At 49.1% G+C, this 26,359-nt stretch overlaps 1 protein-coding gene across 4 annotated transcripts; it reads right to left on the reverse strand.

Moving 5' to 3' along the window:
• Positions 1-862: 862 nt before the first annotated feature.
• NDNF (neuron derived neurotrophic factor) lies at positions 863-26,135 on the reverse strand. 4 transcript variants are annotated; one of them, XM_056358203.1, is made up of 4 exons: positions 25,763-26,135; positions 4,974-5,162; positions 3,829-3,953; positions 863-2,922 (listed from the first exon to the last, which is right to left on the reverse strand). In XM_056358203.1, exons 1-4 carry the CDS (start codon positions 25,780-25,782, stop codon positions 1,529-1,531), a joined length of 1,728 nt encoding a protein of 575 aa, XP_056214178.1. In that variant the 5' UTR covers positions 25,783-26,135; the 3' UTR covers positions 863-1,528. The 4 variants fall into 4 exon arrangements, with proteins under 4 accessions (XP_056214178.1, XP_056214188.1, XP_056214208.1 ...); XM_056358213.1 differs by lacking the exon at positions 25,763-26,135 and adding an exon at positions 24,117-24,319; XM_056358233.1 differs by lacking the exon at positions 25,763-26,135 and adding an exon at positions 7,310-10,137.
• Positions 26,136-26,359: the final 224 nt, after the last annotated feature.

Below are 26,359 nucleotides of genomic sequence, written 5' to 3' on the forward strand. Positions count from 1 at the left end.
GACATCCACTGCCTGAGAGCTGCAGACTGATAGGTACGATGGGACTGAGAAAAAAGGTCTCCGTCACCTGTCCTGAGGCCCTGACCCACACTATAGTGCGGGGACTGAGGCAGTACGTACCCTGCTCTTAGCTGCTTGAAAGGGGGCTGGTCTGGTTGGTTCTCAGAAGCGTGTTTTCCATTAAGCAGCTCGATAGAAGGTTTTGAGTGAATGAAGGTGATGTGGGAAAACAAGTAAGAAAATTTAGAAAAGATGAGATCCAGACGTTTAATATTTTAAAGAAATCTAAACAATGGAAAGAACTGCAATTTAAATGAAAGTACACAATTTTTTCTTAGCATTACCATTCTTGTCAATGGAAAAAAAATAATACTCTCAGCTTGTTATTACTTGCAGTCAAAACCAGCAGCATCCAGAAAGCAAACGTCTCCAATGATAATCTAACAAAAATAACAACTGGTTCTCTGGTGTGTTACTTGTTTGAATCATATGGTCTGTCTAACTCAGACTGCGATCTCCTTGTGAAGCACCGGTGGCACTCACAACCACGATGAAACAGGATCCATTCTCACCTGGGACAAGGGAAGCTCCTCTGTGCTGTCCTGCTCCTTTAGTGCTTGGATCACTGGTAGACCCAGAGTACGCCACAAATACCCCTCCTTCAATGGCCTGCACTCCCTTGCAGATTTTAACTGGCTCGGTAACATCAGTAATTCTACTGGACTTCAGTCACCTTGCCCAAAAGGATGAAGAATGACAGAAGAGAAGCCTGTCCCAGCTGAATCCAGTTCAAGTTTCAGCATGCCTCTTCTGTCCCCAAGTCTGTTTGTCCCCTTAGAAGGTCAAGAAAAAAGAAACAAAATATAATCTAATATTTTTAATTTTATGTACAGGAATATAACGTTATGGCAACTTTGTACATGAAATACATACAGTATTTAAACATGAAAATCAGCTAGGTAAGAATTTACATTAGCAATGAAACTGCTTCATGTGCAGCCCAGTTAATACTTAGTTTAGATCTGTATTTTATTGGGGAAGATTTTAATAGTTTACAATCATAGAAACATAAACATTTAAAACAAGACTCTATAAAACAATTTACAGAAACCCTACCATCTACACTGAGAGAAAGGGTGTATGTCTGTGGGTTTGGTGTGTGAATAACAAGGTGGACGAATGATGTATCTCAGCCTTTTAAGTATAAAATAATTTAGAAGCAGTTCATGCAATATGGAAGCAAAGGAGTGCCAGTTCCTTTGAGGTTTCCCGCTACCTTGGACATCTACTGAGCATCACATGTGGGTCACCGGACACATGATAATACCATTGCCAGATGCTACCAGAGAGCACCAGCCTCAGTTCCTCTGAACAATTACTTATGTAAACATAAATATACAAGTTGATATCTTTTCTACACAGTACAAATACAGGTCACAACTTCTCAGCTGTGCAAGTAGTCAATCCATATATTGGAAGTAGGATAATGTTCGGACTGGAGTTCCATATATTTCTATGTACACGGGCACTAACAGAACTTCCTCGTTTTCACCAATTTGCTCTGATATTTCACAGAGTGCCCACCATGCCCTATCACGTAAACATCCAGCAGGTAGGACTTGCCAGGCTGCAGGCCTCTGATTGTCTCTGTGGTCACTGCTTTCTGGATGTTCTGGCTGTGGAAGTATTTACAGAGAACCTTTTCCGATTTCTTCCTCGTATCTGGACCCAAGCACTGGTTCTGCTCTCTTTTCTTCTGCTCTTCATCGTAATGGTCATCCACTTCCCTTTTGTAGATGCAGAATTTATTTCTCTCCTGTGTGCCCAGCCACGCCACCGTGACCGAAGAACATGTGCGGAGTTTGTCAAAGGCTTTGATTCGTGTATCTTCGGGAAGAGATGGAAATGATTGTTTGTTAGGCCTTGTTGTAGCCAGGATCTTCAGCACAGAAGCACCTTTTTTGCTCCCTTTCAACCTAATGAGATATTTAGCTTTTGCTTTTCCTCGAAGCTGGAACTGCCGCACACCCTCCACGTTTTGAGACAAGAGAAGTTTTCCATCTCTTCTAACTTGGATCTGAACAGCATCCAGGCATGAATGAATGGAGAAGGTGACTTTTTGATGAGATGAAACAGGAGCAAACCGTAGAAATTTGGCTCCCTTTCTCTTGATGAATACATCTGTAACCTTGCCGTCCTTCAGTTCGACTGTTTTCTGTTTAGCCTCCTCCTTCGTTCTGGCAAAGGTGCCAATGTACGCGGTGCTCATGTTAGTGTTGGTATTCACTGCGAACATGTCAAAGTAGTACTGTGTGTCGGGCTTCAGGTCAGACACTGTGAAGATGTTCTTGTTCCCGATACAAACTTTGTGCAGGTCAACTCTCGGCTTTGAGGATGTATGGCGCCCAAACTTTGACGATGATTTTAGGAAACCGCGTTCTTTGCCAGAGTTGTTGTCTGAGGGGAAGCCAAAATGGGCAAAGTCAAATGGACTGAAATCCAGACCTGGTTTTGGAGCCATCATGAAGGCATCATCAGAACTGAGCTTGGCTTCAACAGCACAGAGGCTTTTGAAATTGTGCTCCTTATTGATGACTATGCAATACTGAATCGGCTGTTTCAGTAAGGAGGCAGTGGGACTTGGCTTCCACGCCAGCGTCACGGTTGTACGTCCCAGAGAAGTGACATCAATTCTGGGATCGTAAGGTAATTCAGGATAAGGTTGGTCTGACTCTGGAGTAGTGGTTGCATACACTTTAAAATGTGTATCTTTCTCTGTCGACAGCAGATCTAGTTGGTACAAACCAGATGGGGAACTAGAGGACACAAAGTACTCAACATCATTGCCTTTGTAAGAGAACAGTTCTGTGCCTTCCTCATTAGTAATCTGCTGTTTCTGTTGCTCAAGAGGTTCTGGTTCACCTAGATTACAAGCAAAGAAAAATGTTTGTACAGACGCCATCTGCAAACACGAGAAAATAAAACTCTAACAGACACAGACACAAAACACACAAAGTGAGATAAAAAAGGGTTTATCTTCTGAGGAAGACGTAATCGATACTTCTGTCAAATAAGAGAGGGAAATTGCTTTGGTACTCAGGTTAAAAAAAATGCAATAGAAATTGCACCTGAGCAGTACTAACGGAGTCTTGTGAATGGTAGCTAATGCCTTCCACTACAGTACTTCAAGCAGCCAACGTGGAGATGCCACACCATTCCCCTGGGGGAACTGACTCCGCTGCCTGTTTCTGGACTTGGACTTCTTAGCTTTGGCCCTTCCAGTCACACTAAAATGTTGTGCCTAAATACAGCGGGGGGCAAAGGTGTGTATACCTTACAATGTGGCATGGATGAGACGTTAGCACTTGCGTGAGAAGCTCTGGAAGCCAAAGACCTTTTCTCTTTTGAGTAGCAGTTCTATGGCTGTAATACGCTCCACTCTATAGATGAGTCCCCTCAAAGGGGCGAGCTCAGCCCTGCTGCAATGCCAGCCCTGTCTCTCCAGTTCTTATCTCGTGTACACAGCTCACAGCAAAGCCCCTGTGAAATCGAGTTCCTTTGTGCAAACGCAGTTTGCTGTGGCAGCATCCAGTGCACTCTGTAGCTATAACCTCAGCTTTTACTCTTCCTTTCTTACAGCCCTCTTCCTTGTCATGTTGCTACCAGCTGCCAGTTTCCTACAAAATGTCAGGACTGAGACTGAAGATCCAAGCAGCAGGAGATCATAAAGATAGACTCAGCATCACACCGAGACTGCTTTGAGGGGCTTTGCATCCAGGAGAAAAGCAGGTCTCTGAGGTGCAAGGGAAGTCCTTGATGGGTTGTTACCTGAACCTTCTCCACTGGCTTCCTCTGGGAGCTCCTGCACACTCAGCTTCCATTCCAGAGGGGCATCGCATGGGGTCACTGTCACTGCTAAGGGAGTGTTGTCCTCTTCAACCACAAAGAAATACCTAGGAGAAGGTTAACAGACCCATACGTCAATAAACCCCGATGGCAGCCAGCTGGCAGGGCCTGACGACATAATCAATGTCGGTCTTGGGGAGGCAACAGAGACAAAAGCATTACTGTCAGGCAAGCGTGTGCAGAGGGACTATGGAAAGGCTGGGGGGCGGGAGCTAAGGAGGTGAGGGGAGTGCCCCCACTAACACGTTAGTGCAGAGTTCACGCTTTGCTTGTCAAGACATGGCAGAGGGGTTTCTGGCCTCCTGCTCTCCTCTCCATCAGCTTCATTTTTTACCCCTACACTAACTATATACAGTATAAATGGTCACAGAGGTATAAATGAGGGAAACGGGATCTTTCCTGGAATTTAGGGATATGCTTTTTGAAGGAGACCACACATTTTATGCTATGTCCAGGTAAGGGCCCTAGAAGCACATATAGATACATACACATTCAGCTGTCCTCCCACATCCCCCCAGACACTACACATAATTTAGTCAATGTTTTTCATTGATGAAGGCTGAAGGAGGTGCCTGATATGAGCAGAAAGGTGGCAGTGCTGGTCCTCCCTGAACATTTTGGAGCCTCAGATTCTTCCCCAGTCTAACCTCAGCATTCTTGGACCTGTAGGGTCAAGGCTGGGAAGTGGGGAGTTCAGACCAGACTGACTTATGCTGCTTCTTTAAAGCACAATATGAAATAACGAAGAGAGACCAGTGTGGTGGGTAAGCCTGTAGTTTCTAATTTCCTTCCTGCTCCCTTTGCCTCCAGACATGGTTAGTGGCCCCACTTCAGGGAACTTCTGTGGTCTGTGGGAGCTCTGGGCTTATCCCAGAAATCAAATAAACTGGATAGACCCTCAGCTGGGGAGGACAGATTGGGATGGAAACTCGCATTGTTACTCCACCAGACAGAATACTGGCATTTGTATTTTTCTGGTTTGGATCCAATTTTAATTTCAAAACACCCAGCAAATAAAGCTAGTATCTTCAAAGTACAATCTCCTCGCTTGAGCCAGACAGAAATACCTTTTAGGGGTGTCTCGGAAGAGGTAGCTGCTAATTTCAGCTCCATCTGGGATGACTGACGAATCATGAAAAAACGCTTTGTCCCGGATCTGCATTTGGAAGAGCTCCTCATCTCTGGTAGGTAACTTCTGGGGTCTGGAGCTGAGCGGCAGCAGCAGCAGCAGCAGCGGGCAGCGCAGCAGGAGCATCCTATAGCAACAACAGGGAGTCCCACCTGAGGGGGGCCGCACCACACGCAGCAGGAGCTGTTTGTCCCACGCTGGTGGGCGAGGCTGTGGTGAAGCACCAGTTTACGCGTGCCCCGCAGTCACTGACTCGGCTAACTGCCAACTTGTGTGGCTCCTGTGGGCTGACTTACTGCTGAAACGCAGGCACACCTGTGACAGCGCTACACGCACTGTATGTTTGGCAGAGGCACCTGCGCTGTACGGCCATATGAGCGCTAGGCATACTTATTGTAAGGACTAAGCTCACATCATCACAGAGCTTGGATAAAGTATGTATATAAGATTTTTCCAACTTGAACTGCGATGGAAAGCAAGCCCACGCGCTGGTTTCAAACCGGTATCTCTCATCAACAAAGAGAAAAAGCCACCAACTCTGGCAGAGCTACAGGTTGGTGTTTTGCCACAGCAGGAACAGAGCTCGCTGGACATGGGAGCTAGAGTAAGCACACAGCAGATGGAGAGTGCATCGACTGCACTTTCCTTAGATTTCAGTTGGGCTTCCAACAATCCTTTGAAAAGTAAATATTTCCAGTGAAATTGTCCTTTATAAAAATAGCAAATTGGGAAAACATGTGATATAAACCCACACATATTCAAAGCACATTGGTATTAGCATGCAATTCAGCAGGGCTTAATCCTCAAACCTGATGGGAATTGCAAAACACAAAAGCAGAGAATCCCTTACAAATTGGGCATAATAATTCATAATCTCAGCCTCTCATTATTATGTCTACAACTAGGTCAGTAATGACTACCCTAACGTATACAGTGGGACAGGCTGGAAATCTCCTTTCAGTACAGTAGATGATCTCATATATAACAGCTCTGGTATGGGGCGGGGGGGGAGGAAACAAAGCCCACTTCTGGTATGAGCATAGCAAGGTTAAATCGCTAAATGGTAATGTTTCTTAAAATTAGAAGAAAGAGGTCTAGGCTGTTACCTAAACCATGTTCGCCACTGCCTTTGGGGAGAAGCATGATAAAAAGCTGAGCTGGCAGGAACAGTTTTATCTCGTTACTTGGCTGAATGTGCGGTCACACAGCGCTCCTTGTACTGCACTGCACATTAACTCTGGCTTTGTAATGCACTCTTGCTTTTTACCTTTAAGGTCAAATCTGCTGTTGAGATTGGAGGTGGGGTTTTTCCCCTTCACTTGACCTTTCCCCAATATTTTATGTAAAAATAGCAAACACAAAGCTCCTTGAGAAGTGGCATGATGCCATCTAAGCCACAGCAGAATTGCTCTTCCCCTTCAAGGCCTTAATGAAAAGAGAAACAGAGCCCAGGAGGCTCCTCCTTCCCCCCTCCCATGGCTTTACCTTCCAAAAGTCCCAAAGGAGCCACTACAGGGCAGTGCGGCCAGGACGCAGGACCCTCCTTCTCACCCCAGCCCACCCTTTGGGAGCTTTCAGCAAGATCCCAAGCCCCACTCCCCGGCAGCCCCCGCATCCCCACGTGCCTCTTCCCACTCTCCTCTTGGCAGAGGCAGGCGGCCAGCAGCTTGCCAGCCTCTGCCCCCCTCCTCATCGCCACATCCCTGCTGAAGCTCACCGCGAGTACCAGCTCCCCAAACGTGGGAATTCACCACAGGCAGCACAAGGTCCTGTCCTCTTTTTCACGCCCAAGCTCCTGACAAAATGTTCCCAAATCCCCGCGCCCTGCTGCCTCTAGCTCTCCTCCTGCCATGCGCTGAGAAGAGGCCGCGACATCTGCCTGCCCTGCAGCCCACCGCACTCCCAGCACGGCTAAAGGCACGTGCAGGACAGCAGGTCCCCCAGCACCAGCAAGGCCCACGGAGGGCTATTTTCACCCTCGTCTTGCTTCCTCTGCCTCTGACATCATTGCTATTTAATTGCTCCTTCCACCAGCGGCGCAGCCCCCACTGCACCGCTCACCCCCTCCCTCTGCACCCCCCTCCCCTCCTCCTTGCTGTCGCTAGCGCCGTTACCTCAGCTCATTCCCACCCCGCTTTCTACTGTTTCCTCCAACTCCTGCTGTCCAGCTTGGGCCCCATCCTTCATCTCTCTCGTTTTCTCACTGAAACTGGTGACGCAAGAGAAAACATTTAGCAAACCCCGAAGTAACCGTAAGCCACCAATGACACGTACTGAAAACTCCCCTGCCAGGATGCTATGTTATCTTCGCCTCCTTTCGCTCGTGCCTTCCTCACGCCAAGAGCTGCTATGCCTTCCTCAGCTTTCTCACTCCCCGGCCTGCCCCATGTTCCTTTATTTGCAGCCAGACCCTCCCCTTCCTGAGTGGAAAACCACAGGAAAGATGAAGGTGATTGCTAGAGGTGCACCTGGCAGAGTCTCCCCCGCAGTCGAGTCCCAGGTGGGCATGGAGACGATGGGGGAGCTCCATCCCCCTGCAAGCAAGCGGCAAGTGTGCCAGGGAGCCCTGCGGCGAGCTTGCCAGTCGATGGCCCCGGCATCTTGGGGAAGCCCTGCCTGTTCTGAGGCTGCCAAAAGTTATTTTGAAATTGGAGAAGGCTGCGCCCTTATTTATTTGGCGATAACCTGGTGAGAGCAACATACTGCCATGGTTTCCCGTTTGCAGGGCTTGTAACGCTTCACCTCTGGCACTCACAGCTCTCAAATTGTGCGCTCCGTTAGTGTCTGGGATGTTTTCCTAACAGGTTATTGCGGCAGCCTGCCCTACGGAAGGGAGCAAACTAAGACATGCAATTGCTACTTACAGTTAAATCCTGATTTAGCTTTCCCAACGTTTGTCAAAATTTCTCCCGACCAGGTCCTGAGTTAGCTTTTGATGACAACAGACATATTTTCTCAAATTCAGTCTGAAGTGTTGATACTTATCAGCAAAGTTAATGACATTTGACCACATTTGACCTTTTGGAGCAAAGATCATAAGTCAAAATACTTGCTGACTTGAGTCACCAAAGTCAGCAAAAATCTCCCCTCACACAGAGCAGGATGAGTTTCCTGTGCTCTAACATGCTGTTTATTGATCTTTCAAGTATTACCATTAGCCAACAGGGAAGAAATTCTTTCCAACTTAATCACAACAGTTAGAGCAGATTATTTGGTTAGGTAAGAAACTCTGACGCTTTCTGCAGACAGCGTCCTCCACATGAACTCCTTGAAACTGCAGTCTTGTATATTCCCACAGTCCGTTCCAGTGCAATGTAACCTCTATTAAAATAAACGATTTTTGATTATAGGACTATCCAGGCTAAGCTCCACTTCTTAAATAATTTCACTAGCTGAATCACTTAAAAAACTCCTGTAGACAGCGCTCCTGTCCCTATTAACAACCATGGCACAGTAACAGGGTACAGATTTGTCTCTGGTTTCTTTATCTAATTGTAATAGTATTTTGGCTTAAAAATAAAAGACATATTAAAATTAGCTCTGTGATCCCTGCCCAGCCTGGGCAGGCAGCACTGGCCCATCCCATACACGAAACAGCTTGCAAAGTTGTCAAAAGGAAAGTTTTCTAATCTTTGCTCCTTAACGAGCAAATAGGGTTTTGAGTGCTTTCTTTTTCACTTACCCCACCTCAGAGGCTTCACGTGGGCCCAGTTTTAATGCACAACACTTCCAAAAGTAAGACACCTCAACAGCAAAGAGGCATTCAAAACTCACTCGCAGTTTTTGGAAACTGTGCTGTCAGCGCTATACCACCCTTTCACACCAGTTAATCAACAGATTTTATTTTTTGCAGCGCACTCACTGCAATTTGGCAGTTTTAAACTAAATCCTCTATAGTTTACACATGCAAAACATCAACAGGAAAGCAAAAAAACCAACCAACCATTTCTTCGTCCCCTGTTTCTGTCTGAGCCAGTTCACTACCAGGCAATGACTTTGGCAGAGGCCCTCAGAAAATGCACTTGCTCGATGTGAGCACGTGAATTCGTGCTCTCCCATCCAGCCCTCGGATAGTTCCAACAAACAATTTTCTTGTCTCAGGGTGCCGTGCTCCGAGCCGGTTTCATTTCTAGAAGCCAGGTACAAGCTGAGGCCTAAGTGCTGCACTGTAAAGCCATATAAATTATGTGAAATATGTTGTGTGATTTTTTATTCTCCAGGCTGTGCCACCTCCTAAATGCCTTTTATTCCCTTTTCTACAAGTTTGTCTTGTTTTCTTTTCTTTTAAACTCTGAGTCAATATTTTATTGATATATTCCTGCTGACTGGAGGGATTTGCCTGCTGTTTATCACCGAATTTAAGAGAGTGCCAAAATAAACAGTCCTAAGTGAAATAATAAGCACCATTTTCCTTCTCCGGGATTGCAAAAGTGCCCTCTAATGGCCCATCTTTACCTCTCACTTCTTCCCCAAACTCTCCAAACCAAGCCTCAAACCCAGCGCGAAGGCAAACCTCCCACCCTGGCCCCCGGCTGCGGGCTACAGAGGGGGGACAGAGCAGCGGCTGTGGGACACAGCTGGCACCCGTGTCCCAGGGGATCACACCCTGGGCCATGGGAACGGGATGGCTCGCCAGCCCGTGCCAGGACGCCAGCCTCCCCTGCACTACTGGAGGCGAGGAGATCCCACGCAGCGACCCGAGTGCGGCACAAAGCGAAAGGTTAAAAACCCGCCGCAGCTTGGAGGGACCACAGGCACCAGCAGCTCTCGACCAGCAACAAGAGCAACGTCCTTGAGAAAACAGGCCTTGCTTGTATATTCCTCTGTTTCCAAAACAAAGCAAAAAAAAGTTTTCTTTTTTCCTTCCTTTTCCCCCCCGCTCTCCCCTTCTCCCAGCAGACTGACCTGCTCCGGGGAGCCAGGCTGCACGCAGGGAGCAGCCAGGGGGTCCCCATCTCCTCGCAGGTAGGGCTGCTCCTGGGCCACCCGCCTCCGGCCACAGAGCCCGGGCAGGCTGGGCGATGCCGGGGCAGGGGGCCGGGGTTCCTTCCTTCTGTTGTAATCGGGAAGGCAGCAGCCCTGGCCCCAGGTGCGCAGCTCCTGGGCCTCACAAACACTCCCATGACAACAGCCACGCCTTGCAAGGTTTACTTCATGAACGCAAACATACTCATCTAAATAGATCAACAGATGAAAAATGCATGCTGTGCATTTGGAGAGGGATAGATATTATTTGAAACACCTCAAAACATACCACCTTGCCAGAGGTGGTGGTTCTTCTTTTTTTTCCCTTCAGAAACTAAATAAACAAAAGCAGCAGTCTGGCCATTTCATACATTTTAGCTATAAGCACAAACACGGAAATATTGTTACATTGGATCACAGATTTTATGATGATTATAATTAATTTCCATCTTTTTAATCATTGCCACTCGGGCGGCGAGCATTACCCAGCCTTTCCAAAATCCCACGTGGGCAAGCTCTCTGTCCAGCCTTTAAGACCTTTGCATAACAAACGTCACTGTACAAAAGGCCTGCAAATATCTGGGCAAACTACAATTACAAGCAGAAACCGAGAGGATAACGGGATCTGCTGCTGGCTTAGGTTCTGAGTCAGGAGATAAATTAGCTAGAGCTGGGGCAGCACCTCACCGGCTTTTCCCGCAGGCTGCAGGATCCGCGCGGTGGGTGCATCCACAACCAAAACCAGAAACGGGCAGCCTCGGGGGCAGGTAAAATCACCCAGTTTTGGATTTCACCAATCAAGCCTACAGTATTTTCTGTCTGCCCTAAGCAAGCCGTTTTTTCCCAGCAAAATACAGCGGTTGCACAGAGTGTACTCCAGGAGGTAGGAGAGGCTCCCCCCTTACATCCCATCACAGAAATTCCACGCAGAAAGCCGAGAATCCCTTGTGTTCGGCCGCTTGGGATCAAGGCAGTCATGCACTGCTATTCAGACTTCCCTGTGCACGTATGCCACGTGCAGACACGCACGCTCCCGGGAAGGCTCCACGGCACCGAGCACACCTACACCCCACAACAAGGCAGCCGAGAGGGTCAGATTCACCGTGCGCAACGCCAGGACTGTTCACAAGTCATCTTCAAGTGCCTTGATCTATGGAAATCATTTGCTTTGCTTCTCAACTGTCTGCAGGTCACAGAGACCTGTAAAGGATTTACAATAACAAATCAAAAGATCTGAGTTTACCCCAAGCAAATGTATCTGGAATAAATGAACTCTAATGTTTAATTACAGAGTGGGAAGTGCACGACTGTAATTTACTGAGGATAATTTCAAGGCGCTGCCCGCCACAGTGCTTTTGTGTTACATTTCTTCTCTTTTTATTGTATGGATGGTTAACTTTTTTTCCTCCTTCTGTCCTATTTTTAAACTCTGGTGTGTTGGGATTTTTTTTTTTTTTTGGTTGTTTACATTACCCATGCTGCATCTCTTAATAAGGCTGTAGATTTATTGACGTGATTTAAGTCCCGCTTCGGAAATAAAAGGGCACTGTGTGACTTCTTTGACTTATTATAGGAACGCCGCAAGTAAAGAGGCTGTGAGCTTTTCCATTATACACTTCATTTCCAAAGATATATAACACAAATGCATGTACCTCAGCATGCAGAGTTATCGCCTCAGCCACACAGGAGCTTAAAAGCACCCAGCAATTTCGACAGTAATACAATTAGTTATTTTTAACGTGCAAACAAGGAAAAATTTTAAGTAGTTACTGGGAGCTGCTCAGTTTGTTTAGGGGGAGACCAGAGGGGAAAAGCGAAGGCCTTCTATTTAATATTACTATTCCCTAAAGGATCTGGAAAATGTTTGGTATGCTTTTTATTTGGGTGGTTTTGGTGGCTTGTTTTCTTGTTAAAACCAGCACTCTTGAAATCTTGTTGTCCGGTCCTGCCTCGTGCCTGGGAAAAAGCATGGGCTGTGCAGGGCTGCAGTAGCCAGGAGCCGAGCCAGGAGCTCGGCCAGCGCAGCCCCAGCCAGCCCCTCGCCGGAGGTGTGCACCAGCCCAAAACCTTTCCCTACAGAGCAGGGGGGTGGGGGCTAGGGATGCAGCCCCAACAGGGATGCAGGAGTGGATTGCTGTCTCCATGCATTTGCCAGAGACGTATTTTTGTGTAGCACTGCGGCCAGCTTGACATGGCAGCTCCTGTTGGCAGAACCCGCTGTAACTGGGAGGGCAGGAGCATTTACAGACCTGTAATCCATGGATTAAAGCTCCCTAAGTACGCACGGACACGATGGACTATAATGGTGCCTTTGAAGCACTCAGGGTCCACCGTGTCAGTAATCTGTGGATTAAACGACAGCCTCTTGCAATTCTAATTCAGTCCTTAATTTTCCTTTGCTGGGAGCACTGTTTTAGCAAAGCAAATCACAGTCGCACGGGATAAAAAAGCCAACTATAAAAATAAGAAAGTATGAAGAAATGAGGGTACATTTCCACTAAATCCTAACGAACAACAGTGACAACAGACTACAAAATAGGAAAGAGGCTAAGTCTGAAGGGGTTACACTGTAAAATGCAGAGCTGTCTCAAATTAGACATGTTGAAAAGCAAACATACTCCGGGAGATATGGTATCAGAAACCAAATTTTACATGGACTATTTTGTTTTTAAGATGAGCCTTATTTATTTTTCCACTTTTAGTGGAAACAGATTCAACTCTGATCACATGGAAATCACCATCCTCGAGCTGGCCGTAGCTGGATGCTTCAAAAACCAGCTGAGCCAGGAGATGCCATTTGGGACACTTGAGGAAATGCCTCGTAGTTTTTCTTTTTTTAATCAGAGACCACATACCAGTGCTTCTCTCCTTCACAGCCATCTCGACCCATGTGACTCAGCGGTGAGTGTCAAAACCAAACAAACAGCGAGTCCCCAGCGACCTCTGGTACAATGCTCAGTTGTTCTCTTGTACCTCTGCTTGCGAGGGGGTGGCAGCGGCAGGGGAAGAAGGGATGTGCTGGAGCACTGGGTGGCAGCCAGCTGCCGGCTGGCCCCCTGCACCGAGCTCCACCACTTCCCTTGGCCACTCGGGCACGGGCTGGCCTGGGTCCTTTCTGTCATACCTGCTCATCCTCCTAAGCCCGTACAAAATCCCCAGGGTGGCTGGACGTCGCTCCTGGAGAGGGCAAGCATCACCAAACAGGTGAGCGCTACCGGCTCTGCCAGAGGAAAATCTCACGCCCAACTCAGGGAAGTGACTTTTTTCCATAGTCTCAGTAGGGGTTGAGCCCCAGCAGGAGAAATAAGGTAAGGCAGAGAAATCTTAGTTTGCACAACTCCAGGCCATTTAAGATAACCAACCCTGAATGCCACGCAGCTCCACAAGTGTTTCATTGCAAGTTCTGGAGGTGTTTTATAATGGAGAGTAATTATTATCCTCTTGTTACAAGCAATAAAAGTGGGGCAGCGACTTTCCTTGTTCAAGGAAATCCCAATATAATCCCTTCCTTTAATCATAAAACAATAGCTACTTTCCTCAGCCAAGTCATTCTGCCTTCAGCACAGCTCTCTGAGTGTATGGTACTGTCTCTCCACAATGAATTGCAGCACAGGGATTAGTGGGGAGGAACATAACGAACAATTACAAATTACAACCAACACAAGCACGTTGGTAGAGTTTCCCACTGTTTCTCTGGAATACTTCTGAATGACATTATGAGCAAGTGCCCTTGCCAAAACCCACGAGGGACAGGGATAACTGAAGCATCAGGGTATGATAAAGAGCAGGAACAGAACCAGGGTCCATGCATCCTGCAATCACATCCTCAAACTGCCGGGGCTTACAGCTGGAGGTCAGAAAGACCTTTGGAAAACACCAAAATATAAAACCAAAGTCATTAACTGCATTAGCTACCGAAGGAGTTAAAGTTGCTTGAGCCATTCCTAGGCCTGGGGAACACCACTCGGCTGGCAGCTGCCTGCGGCCAGCAACGTGTTTGTTAAAGGGGAGAAAATCAAGGGCTCACACAGGGCCGGGAGCTGCGGGGGAAGCAGCGACAGCGAAGGGGCTCCGGGTCACCGGCACAACTTGCAGGGCAGCCGCGGGGGGAAGCCGAGCCGCCGGCAGCTCTGGTGTCAACCAGAATGCTCACGTTCTGTGGAAAGCTGTGCTGTGAGTGTGCTGGAATCGCTTATGCACTTCTTCCCTTCTGCTTTTTGGTAGGTGATTAAAAAAAGGAAATCTGCTGGCTACTTTGAAACCCTTTTCAGTGCACGGAGGCCGATTCCCTAAGCTTCCATCAGCCACACAGTTTTCTTCAGCGTCGGGAACACCACCACACGTGTACGCAGGATTACAAACCACAGCCAGCCCCAGCACATTAGTATTCCTACCCACTTCCATACCTCTGCGCACAGTTTTCCTGCAACAGCTACTCAGAAATTCTCATTTGCAATTTTACCATATCTTCCCTTTCACTGCCTAGGGTTCCTCAGTGCTTCCAGGCTAACCAGTAACGACCGGTGATGCCTGCGATAGCAAGGAGAGTAACAGCAGCAGCTCTCCAGAAAGCCCTCTGGCAGCTGGAAGAATGGGTAACAACCCCTGTTAGGGTGCTCACGCCCAGGAGGTGATTCTCCGACCCCCAGGGAAGTGACCGCATCTCTGCGCTGCTGCCAGGACCATGTCCCGCAGTGGCAGTGGATATCTTGGAGCAAAGACAGAGCAACATGAACTCAAACAGAAACTCTAGAGGCATCTGGCACCAACTCCAATTGTAAGTTGGATTCTAGTTTTTTTCCATCCAGGAACACCCATAGTTAACTAGATATGGGACAAGAAGAAAAGATAATTTATATGAACAGAGGGAAAAAAGTTATTTCTCTTTTATTCTGTTTTCCTTTATTTTTTAAGTCTTACCCTGGTGTTGCTTTTAGTTACACCTGAATCATGTAACCCAAATCCTCAGCTAACTTCAAAAAAACTATGACTTAAAAAAAAACTGTAACTTTTTCTACCGAATTAAGTCTAGCCCATATTAGTTATGATGACAGTAATACATGTTACACTGATAGGTGACCGCCCAGACTTTCCAATTCCTTAATCACCATCAGAATCCATTTTTTTCTGATTGAGCTTACTGTCCAAAAACACATTGACTTTTAATATTAACTGCCTTCAGCTTTAAAGGCATGCAAAAGAAATGTCAGGCCTTAAAAGTCCTTAATGAACCCTCCAGGTGCTCTCTGATAATGATTTTTTACGTATCACGGCAATTCACAGATGCTGTGTCTCGTTTTCCCTAGTTTGAAGAGGGTTGCTGAAAATATGTAAACAATTGTCAAGTGTTTGAAAATGGAAAGTATCAAATGTAGTGCTAAAGATATTGCTATTTACATATTTCTACCAGTGTGCTCAGCATTAGAGCTGGCAGACCTCAGCCACAGTTACAGCCGCCAAGACTTGCCAAGACCCCGTGTGGGTATTGTCCCCCATGCTGGTCCGTACTGTCCTAGAAAGCAGCACACACAATTTCTTAGTCACACCATTAGCTCTGGTGGCTTCCTCAGAGGCTGCGGTGGCCGAGAGCCAATGACGGCCCATTGCAAGTGAACCACATCACAGGGAGGATGACCAGCCTCACCACTTCTCCTGCGTGTCACTCCGAAAATCACCGCTTTCGCATGCTCACTTCTGTACGCTACGTGGATAGTGATGAGGAAAAGCAGGAACACTCACACTGGCTACGTTTTGCCTACCACCACTTATTTCCTTAACATCCTGCTTTAAGAAAGACACAGATTCCCATAGAGGGCCACTCAGTAAATTAATGAAAATTGTTAGTGGGCGGTATTAGCTGCCCAGAATTTCTCGATGCAGCTACCTGAGGTAATCCCCTGTGGTGCCTGACACTTCCCACTGCCTCCAGAGAAAATCCAAACGTCTGCTTCACCCAACAGCCCGACCTTCCCACAGCGCGGTGGGTGAGATTCACCCTGCCCAGATCCCTGCGTGGAGGCCGCGGCCCCCATTTCCTTCCTAACCCTCCCGCCAGTCACTGGGACAAATGACAGCAGCAAGCCCGCCCCATGCCTGCGAGGGAGTGCGGACCCTCACTGGAGGAGAGCGCCCAGGTGGTGCTGGGGTGGCTCCTGGGGTTACTCAAGGCTCTCACAGAAATGGACGAAAGATTCGGGACAAGCACGGCCGGATGCTGGAGGAGCCATGGCCGTAACGCAGCCCGCATCCTGAGCCGCTCGGCGGGCACTGCTCACGCAGCACCACTGGACCTCCCCAGGGCTAAGGAGCCATTCGATGGAGAAGGGATTCGTCTCCAAAGGGCAAAATGGTACGTGCCCAGAGAGACAGTGAAGCATGGCCACGAGGAGCCAGCATGTGCATCTCTCTGAAGAGGTTACAAGACACTACAAATCCAACCACAGCTCGCCAGCCACCAGTCCATCATACCAAGGCAGGATAGGAGCATGTTTGGGAGCTGCCAGTCTTCAAGGTGGCCTTCTAACACTTCTTGGGTTTTCTAAGCAGTGGACTTGTGCTTGACTAAGCTGAAAAGTCTTTCCCAAGGGGAAAAAGATAGGCGCTCTGAAGGGACGTACCCTAAGAGTTTCAAACCTGCCAGGGTCAACTGCAGAGCTGTGATAAGCGGTCTCCGAAATCAGATTATTGAAGGGGTCGGTTTTAGCTCCACTCTACTGCTGGGCCAGTGTTTATTTGTCCAGGCTGGCAGGCAAAAGGCTAGTCCTTCATCTAGTTACTGCGAACAACAGTGGACAGGCAGGTAGGTCAGGCTGTCATGGGTGAGCGAACATCCAAACAACCCCAGAACCTTCAAGCCTTCTGATGGTAACCATACATCCTTGGCTGACAGAAGGGGAAAGACGACGGAGGGGAAAGACGACGGAGGGGAAAGACGACGGAGGGGAAAGACGACGGAGGGGAAAGACGACGGAGGGGAAAGACGACGGAGGGGAAAGACGACGGAGGGGAAAGACGACGGAGGGGAAAGACGACGGAGGGGAAAGACGACGGAGGGGAAAGACGACGGAGGGGAAAGACGACGGAGGGGAAAGACGACGGAGGGGAAAGACGACGGAGGGGAAAGACGACGGAGGGGAAAGACGACGGAGGGGAAAGAACAATTTCTGCATTCAGAGATGGCTGAAACACGTGCCAAGGACATTTCCTTTCCCAAAGAGAGAAGACGTGGTGAGAGCTGTGGTGCGAGACCCAGTGCTGCCTTCCAGAGGTGTCCCTTTGCTAGTGACTGGGAATGGCTCCGAGATCCTTGGATGAAAGTTACTGCTAAAGGACCATAAGTGTCATATCAACATCACCATTAATACTGCATTGTAAAAACCAAAAAGCTACAAATCAAAAAAAAAAAGTATCTGTTCTTTGGTGCTTTGACCCCTCAAGGCATTTCAGCAGGCCCAAAAGGTCTGGGCTGGAGCCGGGCAGGGGGCTCTGCCTGCGGGGACGATGCCCCCAGCTCCAGCCTCTCTCCCCACGTGCACATTTCACTGAGGGCTGCGAGCCAGTGTCTGCAGAGTCCCTGGGTGAAGAAAACCACGCCAAGCCCATCGTGCCGAGTGGGGACAGCCATGAAGCCAGTGAGCAAAAGGCTGAGACCAAAGCATGTTTTGTCCAACTGGAAGTAAATCTCACGTTATGTGACATGTATGAATTTTGCATTTTCTCATTAAAGTCCTAATTGCCTGGATCTTATAAATGCTTTGCAACTGCTTTATTTTAAATGAGTGGGAATTAGGATGTGCTCCATAAATTAACATAGCACATGTCGTTCCCTGAGCCTGCTGCCCTGCTATCACACACTTGCAAGAGATGTCTTATACTCTCGCTTTAAAATGCCTGCTTAATGAAAATGTTAAATTCAGTTAGACTTGTTCACATGATGAGAAAGGGTCTTTAAACCTACTTATTTTCCCTAGTATGATTTTTTTTCAACTATTGTACTATAACAGGATTATAAAAGTTTTAATTGACTAACGTTAAATCTTCCCTGCAAAATTGTACCTTTAATGCCCCCTAGGACTATTAGGTTTTTATTCATTATTTCTCATTATTGAAAAATGAGTTTGAGAGAGACCCTAGGGTCTTCCCCAAATAAGGATAAGATCCTATTAGTCCTACAAATCATACTCAAGTAAGTAATTCTTACCCAGGAGAAAAACCCCAAAGGGAATAGCCAAACGAAGAGAAAGGGGACTAGAAATCGTTAACACTGCTCACTGATGTTTTCCTTCGCATCCAGAGACCAGCTGGCAGCTCCGAGACACTTGGCTTTCCCACACCATCATCATCCCGATCTGTAAACTGCTTGATTTGCATCAGGTTTCTGGATTTCAAAATGCTGAGACACGTTTAGACTGTTTGACTATAAACAAATTAGCAGTAAATCTGCCACACCTAAACAAAGTAGCAAGAGAGGGAAAGAGAGTGCGCTCACGTCTTCACAATATTCTGGTTGCTTTGTAAAAACCATCCACCCTGTTTAACAATCCCTGCTGATGCGTGTGAAGAACCTGTGATGCCGTCGCGCCTCCCACCCATCTCCCCACCAGCCTCTGCAGCAGGAGCAGCAGCTGGTCTAGCGCTGCTCTATTTTGGTACTGAGCAAGTTAAAATTGAGAAAGATAAAAAGCATCATTTTTCTCACACCCTAATAAAGTTTCAAACCCTTTAAGGTTCCTTTTCCTTAAATTTAAAATAAAAAGAAATACGCTCAATTAGGCAAACAATGCCTTTCCCCTGTAAATCACAGGGGAAGTGTTGGACTCGGTGGTGTGTCACGTTGTGAGCGTGCGAGGGTCACGCTGGAGGGGCACTCATATCCGGACCCGTGGAGGGGAGAATGAAGTAGGAGCGATAAATTATTGCCTTTTGTTTTTCAGAATTCCAGGTGCTCGCAATAAGTACCCACTGCTTCTTATCTCAGCTGTCACGCGAGCAACAAACATCTCTCCAACTACTGAATTTAATTACCCTAAAACCAGAGCGGTCCCGATTCAGGCCAAAAGCTGAACAACCCTGGGTGATCTTGGGCAATCTGAGAAATGCTGACAACGCTGCAGTTACCTGTGCACTCGCCCCCGCCCCGGTGGAATGACACAGCCCAGTGGAAGACACTCGGCGCAGGATTCACCTGCATCCCTCTGGTAGCTCAAGTCTATTTTCCTTTAGTGAAGCAGTTGTGGACTGGGGGCTGGGTTCTCAGACCACTCATAAGGCCGATTTCTCGAACAGCATTTAAAACCCACCCTGTAAAATGTCCCCCAGAAGACTGGCACGTTTTTGGTGAAGTTACAGTATCAGCTATCTCGCACATGGACCAACAATGATGACACTTCGCCTGCTTCTGACGTGTCCCGCACAACTGATGGGCTCCCCAGTGTGCAATCAAAGCCATCTACGCAGTCACGAGATTTTTCCGCTGGTTCCTGTTACAGCTCTGTGTTAACATTTATCTTTCTCCCATTCAGTGGGTGTCCTCACATACTGCAAAGGAGAAAATTAATTCTGAAAGAACAGACTTCTTTTTAATATTTACTCTCTCACTCCCTCTTAATTTATTTCCAGCTTTAAGTACATTCTCCTGGAGTTATGATTTATTACCCTGACCCATTTCCTGATTTAAGGGAAAACACTTCCTCTCTTAATGACATCTTGTTAAAGTTTTCAAACATAACATCTCCTCAGCCTTCAAAGCTCCTTCCATCCGTCCATAAGTATTAGCTTATTTGAGCCTTCTTGAGCAGAAACTATCCCTGTTTGATATAATGAAGATTTTTGTCACCGAAGTGGTGTATCCTCAGTCACGACGTAAAACAAAGAGTGGGGAACACAGCTTCTGCACTCTGCCTTTTCTCCAAGGCGATGCTCACTCACTGCACCGCCTGTTAGTTAGCAAAGCTCAAGCAGTTACTCAAGTCCCTTCTCACTGGTCTTACCCAAGACACCATCTGTCCTTCAACATAATTCTGATTTACTCTCCTTTCGCTCCCGCCTGTACAGTCAGTGATGCCAACACAGAGAGATCAACAGCATTCAGTATCACACCGGGTTCTCCGCAAACGTTAGTCTCACAGAAGCCTCGTATTCCAAACACGTATCTCTTGATATACAATCAGTCAAGGTTATCACCCTCGATGCTGGGCATTCCCACCAGTATGCGCACCCTTTTGTAAGGGCTTGCAAACTTGTTTTCTTACGGAAGGAGCACGCCCTTCTCCCCTTCAATCAGGACTACCCTTCTCCTCTGCAGTTCATAATCAAAAGAGAGGAAGAGAGCAAAACCTCCCCCGTTATTTCAACTCTCACGAGCGGTTGAACTGGTAGCCCAGAGCAGCTATATAGTCTTCCACGTTAATAACATCAGCCCCTTTGAATGCACTGAACGAGAAACGTGCAGTTTTCATTAGACTGGCCTTAATGCAGAAAACGTGCACATTCGGCAAGGTCGAATGGAAACCTGCCATCTCTGGTGTGTCCATCCGTACAAATTAGTAAATCTGCCTCCCGCGAAAGCAAACCGGGGACTGAAAAGATAAATATCCACTTAGTAAAATAAAACAAAACCAGCTCCAGAAAGATGCAAGACCCTGAAGGAGGATTGAAATAGCCCCTTGAAAACAGTGAAGTAATGGGCTTACAGTTTTATTATTCGTATAAAGTTTAGTGACTTCAAAATGAACGCGAAGCCAAACAAGACTTGTTATCCCACTAAAATCTGTGCTGTAACCGAAGCCAGTACCCAGATGTTCTGTGGTAAAATCCGCCGCTTTGCTGCGTAAAAGCGCCACATACCCTGATGTACAGTCCTGGTTTGCCTTTATCCAAACCTACTTAGATTCTGGATTATTTTTCTAGCAATCTTTTAAACTGCCATGGGAAGCATAAAAGGTGGTCTCCTACAAAACTGTTTGGTACCAGCTTGAAATGTAACCATTTGAAGAAATAAATCAGGATTTCTATATAATAAACTGTTCATTACCGGCCTTTCAGACCATAAAGCACAGAAGAAAAAGCAGAGTCTGAGTTTAATAAACATCTCATCTTTTTATATATATTAAGGCCAAAGACCCTAGTACACTTCAGAGAAGAATGCCTAACGAACAGGCTTCATCCAGCCCTACCAAAGCTGCAGGACGGGGAGCATAAGACAGCTACGTGGCTGGAGGCTTGAAACCACCTTGCACAGCCAAGGTGAGCCCCTGCTCCCCCGGCCCCGTTAACCCACCCACCGCCAGCTTCAGCTCTCAGGGCATCTCCCCAGAGCGGGGTCTATGCCTTCATTTTCAGGGACTTCTAAGGAGGACAAAGCGCATCTGAAGATGCCATTTCTGCCCCTACGTGCAGTTTCGGTTGCAAGCCAGGATGCTTCGGGGCAGCCCGGGCTGGGCTCTCGTGGAGCCAGCTGAGAGCAGCGTGGTACCAAAGGAGGGCCAGGGCTCCAAGGAGCAGGTTGTGGGGCAAGCGGAGCGGCGGCACCGACCCTGCCCGCACTGCCGCATCCCCAGCCCAGCTTGCGGGAGGAGGGGAGGCACGCTGGAACAACCGCGGCAGATGGACCAGAGCTGCGTGCCGGGAGCTTTAAACGTCAGATGAACGCCGAGTATGTGGTGAAGGCATTCGAGCCGAACAGGGAAGGCAACACAGGCGTTACGTGATTTTGAACAGCTTGCTTGACAGTTTGCACCATATTGTATTTATAAACATTGGGGAAACCTAAATGCTTTTCCTTGGTGTTTCCGAAATAGTCATCCACAACAAAACAGGCACGCAGGGCGATCCTGTGCAGCTCTGCCTCACCTCTGTGACAATCTTCTTAAAATTAAAAAGGGCCTGTATAATCTCTGCGGGACCAGCACCCCACACGGTGTTCAAATTCCCTCTCAAACTGCGCATCTGATCTCCAAACCCCAAACTTCCCCGGGGGGCTGGGGTATGAGGTAACACACTGGCTGATGACGCCAGCAGCACATCACATGCATGCCAGGTGTGGCTCATGCCAGGGAGCAGCCAGCATCTCTCACAGGCACTGCAGAGCACAGCATGTCTGTGCACTGTGCCACCTCACTGGCAGGGCTGCGATGACACTCTGTAGCACCCACCCTCCACAGCAGAAAAATCAATGGGTTTTCTGTCTGGGGCCATGCAGAAACAAGGCCAGCGTGATGCACCCGCAGTTCTCATCGCAGAAACGTAACAAGGCTAAAGGAATTTTTCAGACATATGATAAAGCTCTTTCAAATTAGGGGGGGCTCATTATCTGCTGACACAGAAAGTCAGTCCCCAAGGAACAGGTAATCACTCTCCTTGCAACAGGACAAAACACAGCCACAGGACCCCAAATACATGCCTACAGTACCCACACGTGGTGCACTGCTGCACGTTCCTGCTTCATGACATTTCTAATGGTCAAACTAGAACATAAAATCTCTCGGTGTTTTAAAATGTCCTCTCCTCCTTCAAATATTAACAAGTTTTACATTCTAAACGTTACTCTAAGTATTCCCAGAGATTTTTAGTGGTACCAGAAAGCTGACCTCGGCAGCTCTCCTCTCGCAGGTATGCATTTTGCTATGAGGTTGGAGAGCGAGGCTGGGAGGATGAGGCATTCCTGACAAGAAGCAATCTGAAATGCCATTCCTAAAATAGCTAAGAATCAGCGATTTTCAAAGTAGGCTGAACAGAATCACGAAGTTTTTCCCCCTGCTCCCTTACAGCACGGCCAAGGGTGCTGACGACGTCTAACACCCAAGCGCTATTTTTACGGAAACCAGGTTACGGCCAAGCCAGCAGTGCCTTGCCGGGGTCACTGGCTTATAAATCACTCACTGCCAACCGCCCAGGCAGGAATTCACCCTCAAATCGCTCTCGCCTCTTCCAGTTCTACACAGACACAACTCTACCAGCTTGACCAAGTATAAAATCGGAGCACCTAGGCTGGGAACCAGCTGTAAGACAGTGCTAGACGAGGCTGCCAACGCAGCCTGACTGTAGGATGCTCCAGCAGAGCACTGGTGCCACACTTGTGTCACAGGCATCTGCTCGCAAACAGCCAGCCAGGCCAGGGAGAGCGGCGGATTTACGCTGGGGACCTCGCCTCCTCTCTGAGCTCACCTCCTGCAGCTCAGGCAAGCCACCAGAACAGTAATACTGTTTAAGTGTTTTAATTAAAGATTGTAACTAGATGCTAACCAGATCCGTTGGTGGGGAGGGCAAGTCCAAGGGACGCTACAAGCTTTGCCAGCCGCTCTCTGAAACCACCCTTGCAGAGGCTGCCTTGCCCACAGAAACGTCCACCGGGATGATTTCCAGAGCAGCCCTGGGCAGCGCGGCACAGACAGGATCACGCTCATCCCTGGCACCAAGCTCACCGGTCCCGGGAATCGGGGCGTGTTACCACCCAAGCTTTAAATACAGCCAGAACAAAAACGTTCAGAGAGTCACCACTTTTCAAAAACCTGCACTAGCCTTTAACTGTGAAGGTTTAAATCCATGAAAGTTCTATCTGCAAGTGATTAAACAATGCGTCGGAGCCATTGTCTCTGTGCTGTCGAAATAAAAACATGACCCGAGCTGCGCCTAGCAAATCTCAGCACTTACAGCCCAGCGCTGAGTTTTCCATCTACTTCTCTTTGGTAGCCGCTTTGGTGGGTTTTTCTCTTTTCCGACCGCAAACAAGGTAGGATGCTGGCGGGGCCGGAGCCGTTGCCTGCCTGGCACCCAGCCGCCGGAGAACGAGCCAGGGCTCCCGGCGGCAGCCCAAGCTGCGGGGCACCGGCCGCCGCGGGCTGAGAGCAGGGACCGGGGGGGGGGAGAAGCCCCAAAGCTGCCAGGGGCGAGAGGGGACCGGGAGGGGGCGAGGTCCGGCCGGCTGCATCCCGCGGCAGCGGCGGAGCGCGGTGCCGGCCGGCGACTCGGCGCTGCAGCCGCGGCTGGAGGGACCGCGCCGGGCTGGCCGCTCGCTGCACCCGGGGGTCCCGCAGCCGGGGTGGGGGTCCAGCCAGCCCGACGGCAAGCAGCAGCGGGGGGCTGCGCGGCGGCCCCGCTCCCCGGCCCGGTGGCTTACCTTGCGGCGTCCAGTCCCGTCTCGTCCTGTCCCGTCCCGTCCCGTCCCTCCCGCGGAGGCGGGGGGGGGGGGGAGGGAAGCTTTTTTTTTTTTGTTTAGGGGGGTGGGTGTTTACCTAACACCCGGCTCCGGCGGGGACAGGCTGCAGCAGGGACTGTGTCACGCACGTCCCTTCGCGCTTTATAACCCCTTCCCTTCCCCACCCCTCCCCGCGGACAAAAAAAAAAAAAAAAAAAAAAAAGGAAAAACAATAAAACGCGGGGAGAAGCAGCCGGGAGCCCCCCCCAGGCCCCCTGCGCCGCCCGGGGCGAGGGCACGGCCCCGGCCTCGCCTCCCGGCAGGAGCGGCGCGGCGCTGAGCGCCGGCAAAAGTTTGCCGGAGGGGCGCGGAGCGGCGCGGAGCGGCGGCGCGTCTCGCTGCTGCCGCCGGGGCGGGCGGGCAGGGGGTGCCCCGCGGGTGCGGCCGCCCCGCCCCGCCACCGCGCCGCTCCGCGCAGGGGCGGGCCCGCGGGGAGCCCCGCGCTGCCCCCGGCCCCGGGGGTCCCCGCCCCGCGCTGCCCCCGGCCCCGGCCCGGCCCCGGCCCGGCCGCCCGGCTTTGTGCCGCGCCCGCCGCCGCCGCCGCGCCGCGCTGCGAGCAGCCGCTCACCATCCATCTTGGGAGCGTTACCCTGCCCCGCGGCCGGGACGGGGCGGCTGGGGGGGCAGCGGGCGGAGTTGGGGGCAGCGCGCCCGCTCCTCCTTTGCCCGCAGCCGCTGCTTGGAGGGGATGGGGCGGCGGGAATGCTGCCTAACATCCCTGCGGCGGCGGGAGAGCGGTCAAGGATGCGGGAGAAATGGGATTTATTAAGCCCTCCTGCAAGTTAGCAAATGCGTCTCGCAGCCGCGTACGCGACCCCTTGCCAACCTCCCTCGCTCGGTTTTGATCAGAGGCAGCTTTCGTCGGCGTTTTCCTATTACCTGCAAGCTGCAACGAAAAGGCAGAAAGGACCCTTTGCCATCCAAAAACCATACCCTCTCCCCTTTTCTTTCTCTTTTGGCACATCAGTCATAAAACCGTCAAGTGCTACTTAAGCATTAAACAAGTTACTACCAACGGCAGCTGATGGGCAATTTCCCTGAAGGTAATCCTTCCTTCCCCACTGCTTCAACAGACTGGGAGGGCAAAAATAAAATAAAACCTCCTTCCTTGACAAGCCTGCCGCACCGATCTGACAGCGAAGCCTCAGCGGAGGGATGCAAATCGTCATATTCTGTAGGGTGAAGACACAGCCCCCAAAAGAGCTCATGTCTTCAGGGACACGTAGCTGTCCAGACCTCTGCTAATTGCCATTAGTTACTGCCACTTACCTCCCGCTCCCTTAACTCACAGAGCAGCTGGGTCGCTCGCCGCAAGCCAGCGAGCACTTCACCCAAGGGTCTGCTCAAAAATTAAATTTAAGTTCACTGAAAACCCCACACCATTAAGAAAAGAAGTCCCATGGGAATCCCCACCCGGTTATCCTTCTGTTTTCATATCGCTGTTTTTACATATTCACAACTCTATTTATCGTTTTCAAATAGGCTCAAGGGCAGGAGTTTGGGGAAGGGAGGAAAGACACAGAAGTTTAGAATTAATTTATGCATGTTTAAGGAGAACCTAAAAATACCTGGTATGCGCACACAGCATCCCGACTTCTTCCTTTCTAGAAGATCGTTCGCCTCCAACTGCAACACCTCAATAAAAAATAAAAAAATCTCAGCAAACTACACGTGCTCCTCTTCTGCTGCAGAAGACACAATCATCCGAAACAGGGAGAATCTGCCTAATTAAGAAAGCCAAAATTAGCAAAGAAAACCCAGTGCATTCTGACTAGTTTTTCCCCGAGCCTTTGGAGTGTGCAGAGCCAGCAGGGAGGGATGGGCTCAGGTGAAGGCAGGCAGCTACCTTCGGGTATGACTCGTGGCACAACAGTATTCTGTAGAGCCTGCAAAAATGGCTGGCTCCCGTTTGAGGTCATTAGAGGTAAAATATTGCTACCCAGCCAAAGAGCTCTTGAGACTGTGCGCTTCACACACAGGCAAACCGATTATTTTTAACCCGAGGACAGTTTTAGTGCTATTGTTCTTAGAGGGTATTACTGTTTGTGATTTCAGGGGAAGCAAGATGACATCCCGGGGATATTATTTACTGAGGTATGTGAACACCGACTCCTCCGCACACAGATAACTCTTCTTTCGGATGCTTGCAGCTCCACCTCTATCAC

Source organism: Falco biarmicus, chromosome 1 (genome assembly GCF_023638135.1).
Source record: "Falco biarmicus isolate bFalBia1 chromosome 1, bFalBia1.pri, whole genome shotgun sequence".
Lineage (NCBI taxonomy): Eukaryota > Metazoa > Chordata > Aves > Falconiformes > Falconidae > Falco > Falco biarmicus.

Excerpts from the sequence above, each read along its gene's own strand:
- NDNF (XM_056358203.1), bottom strand. The coding sequence starts at position 25,782 with ATGCTGTGTGCGCATACCAG. Across the intron at positions 5,163-25,762 it reads ATGCTGTGTGCGCATACCAG|GATGCTCCTGCTGCGCTGCC; the intron begins GTATTTTTAGGT and ends TTGTTGCTATAG. Across the intron at positions 3,954-4,973 it reads TTCCGAGACACCCCTAAAAG|GTATTTCTTTGTGGTTGAAG; the intron begins GTATTTCTGTCT and ends ACCTTCTCCTAG.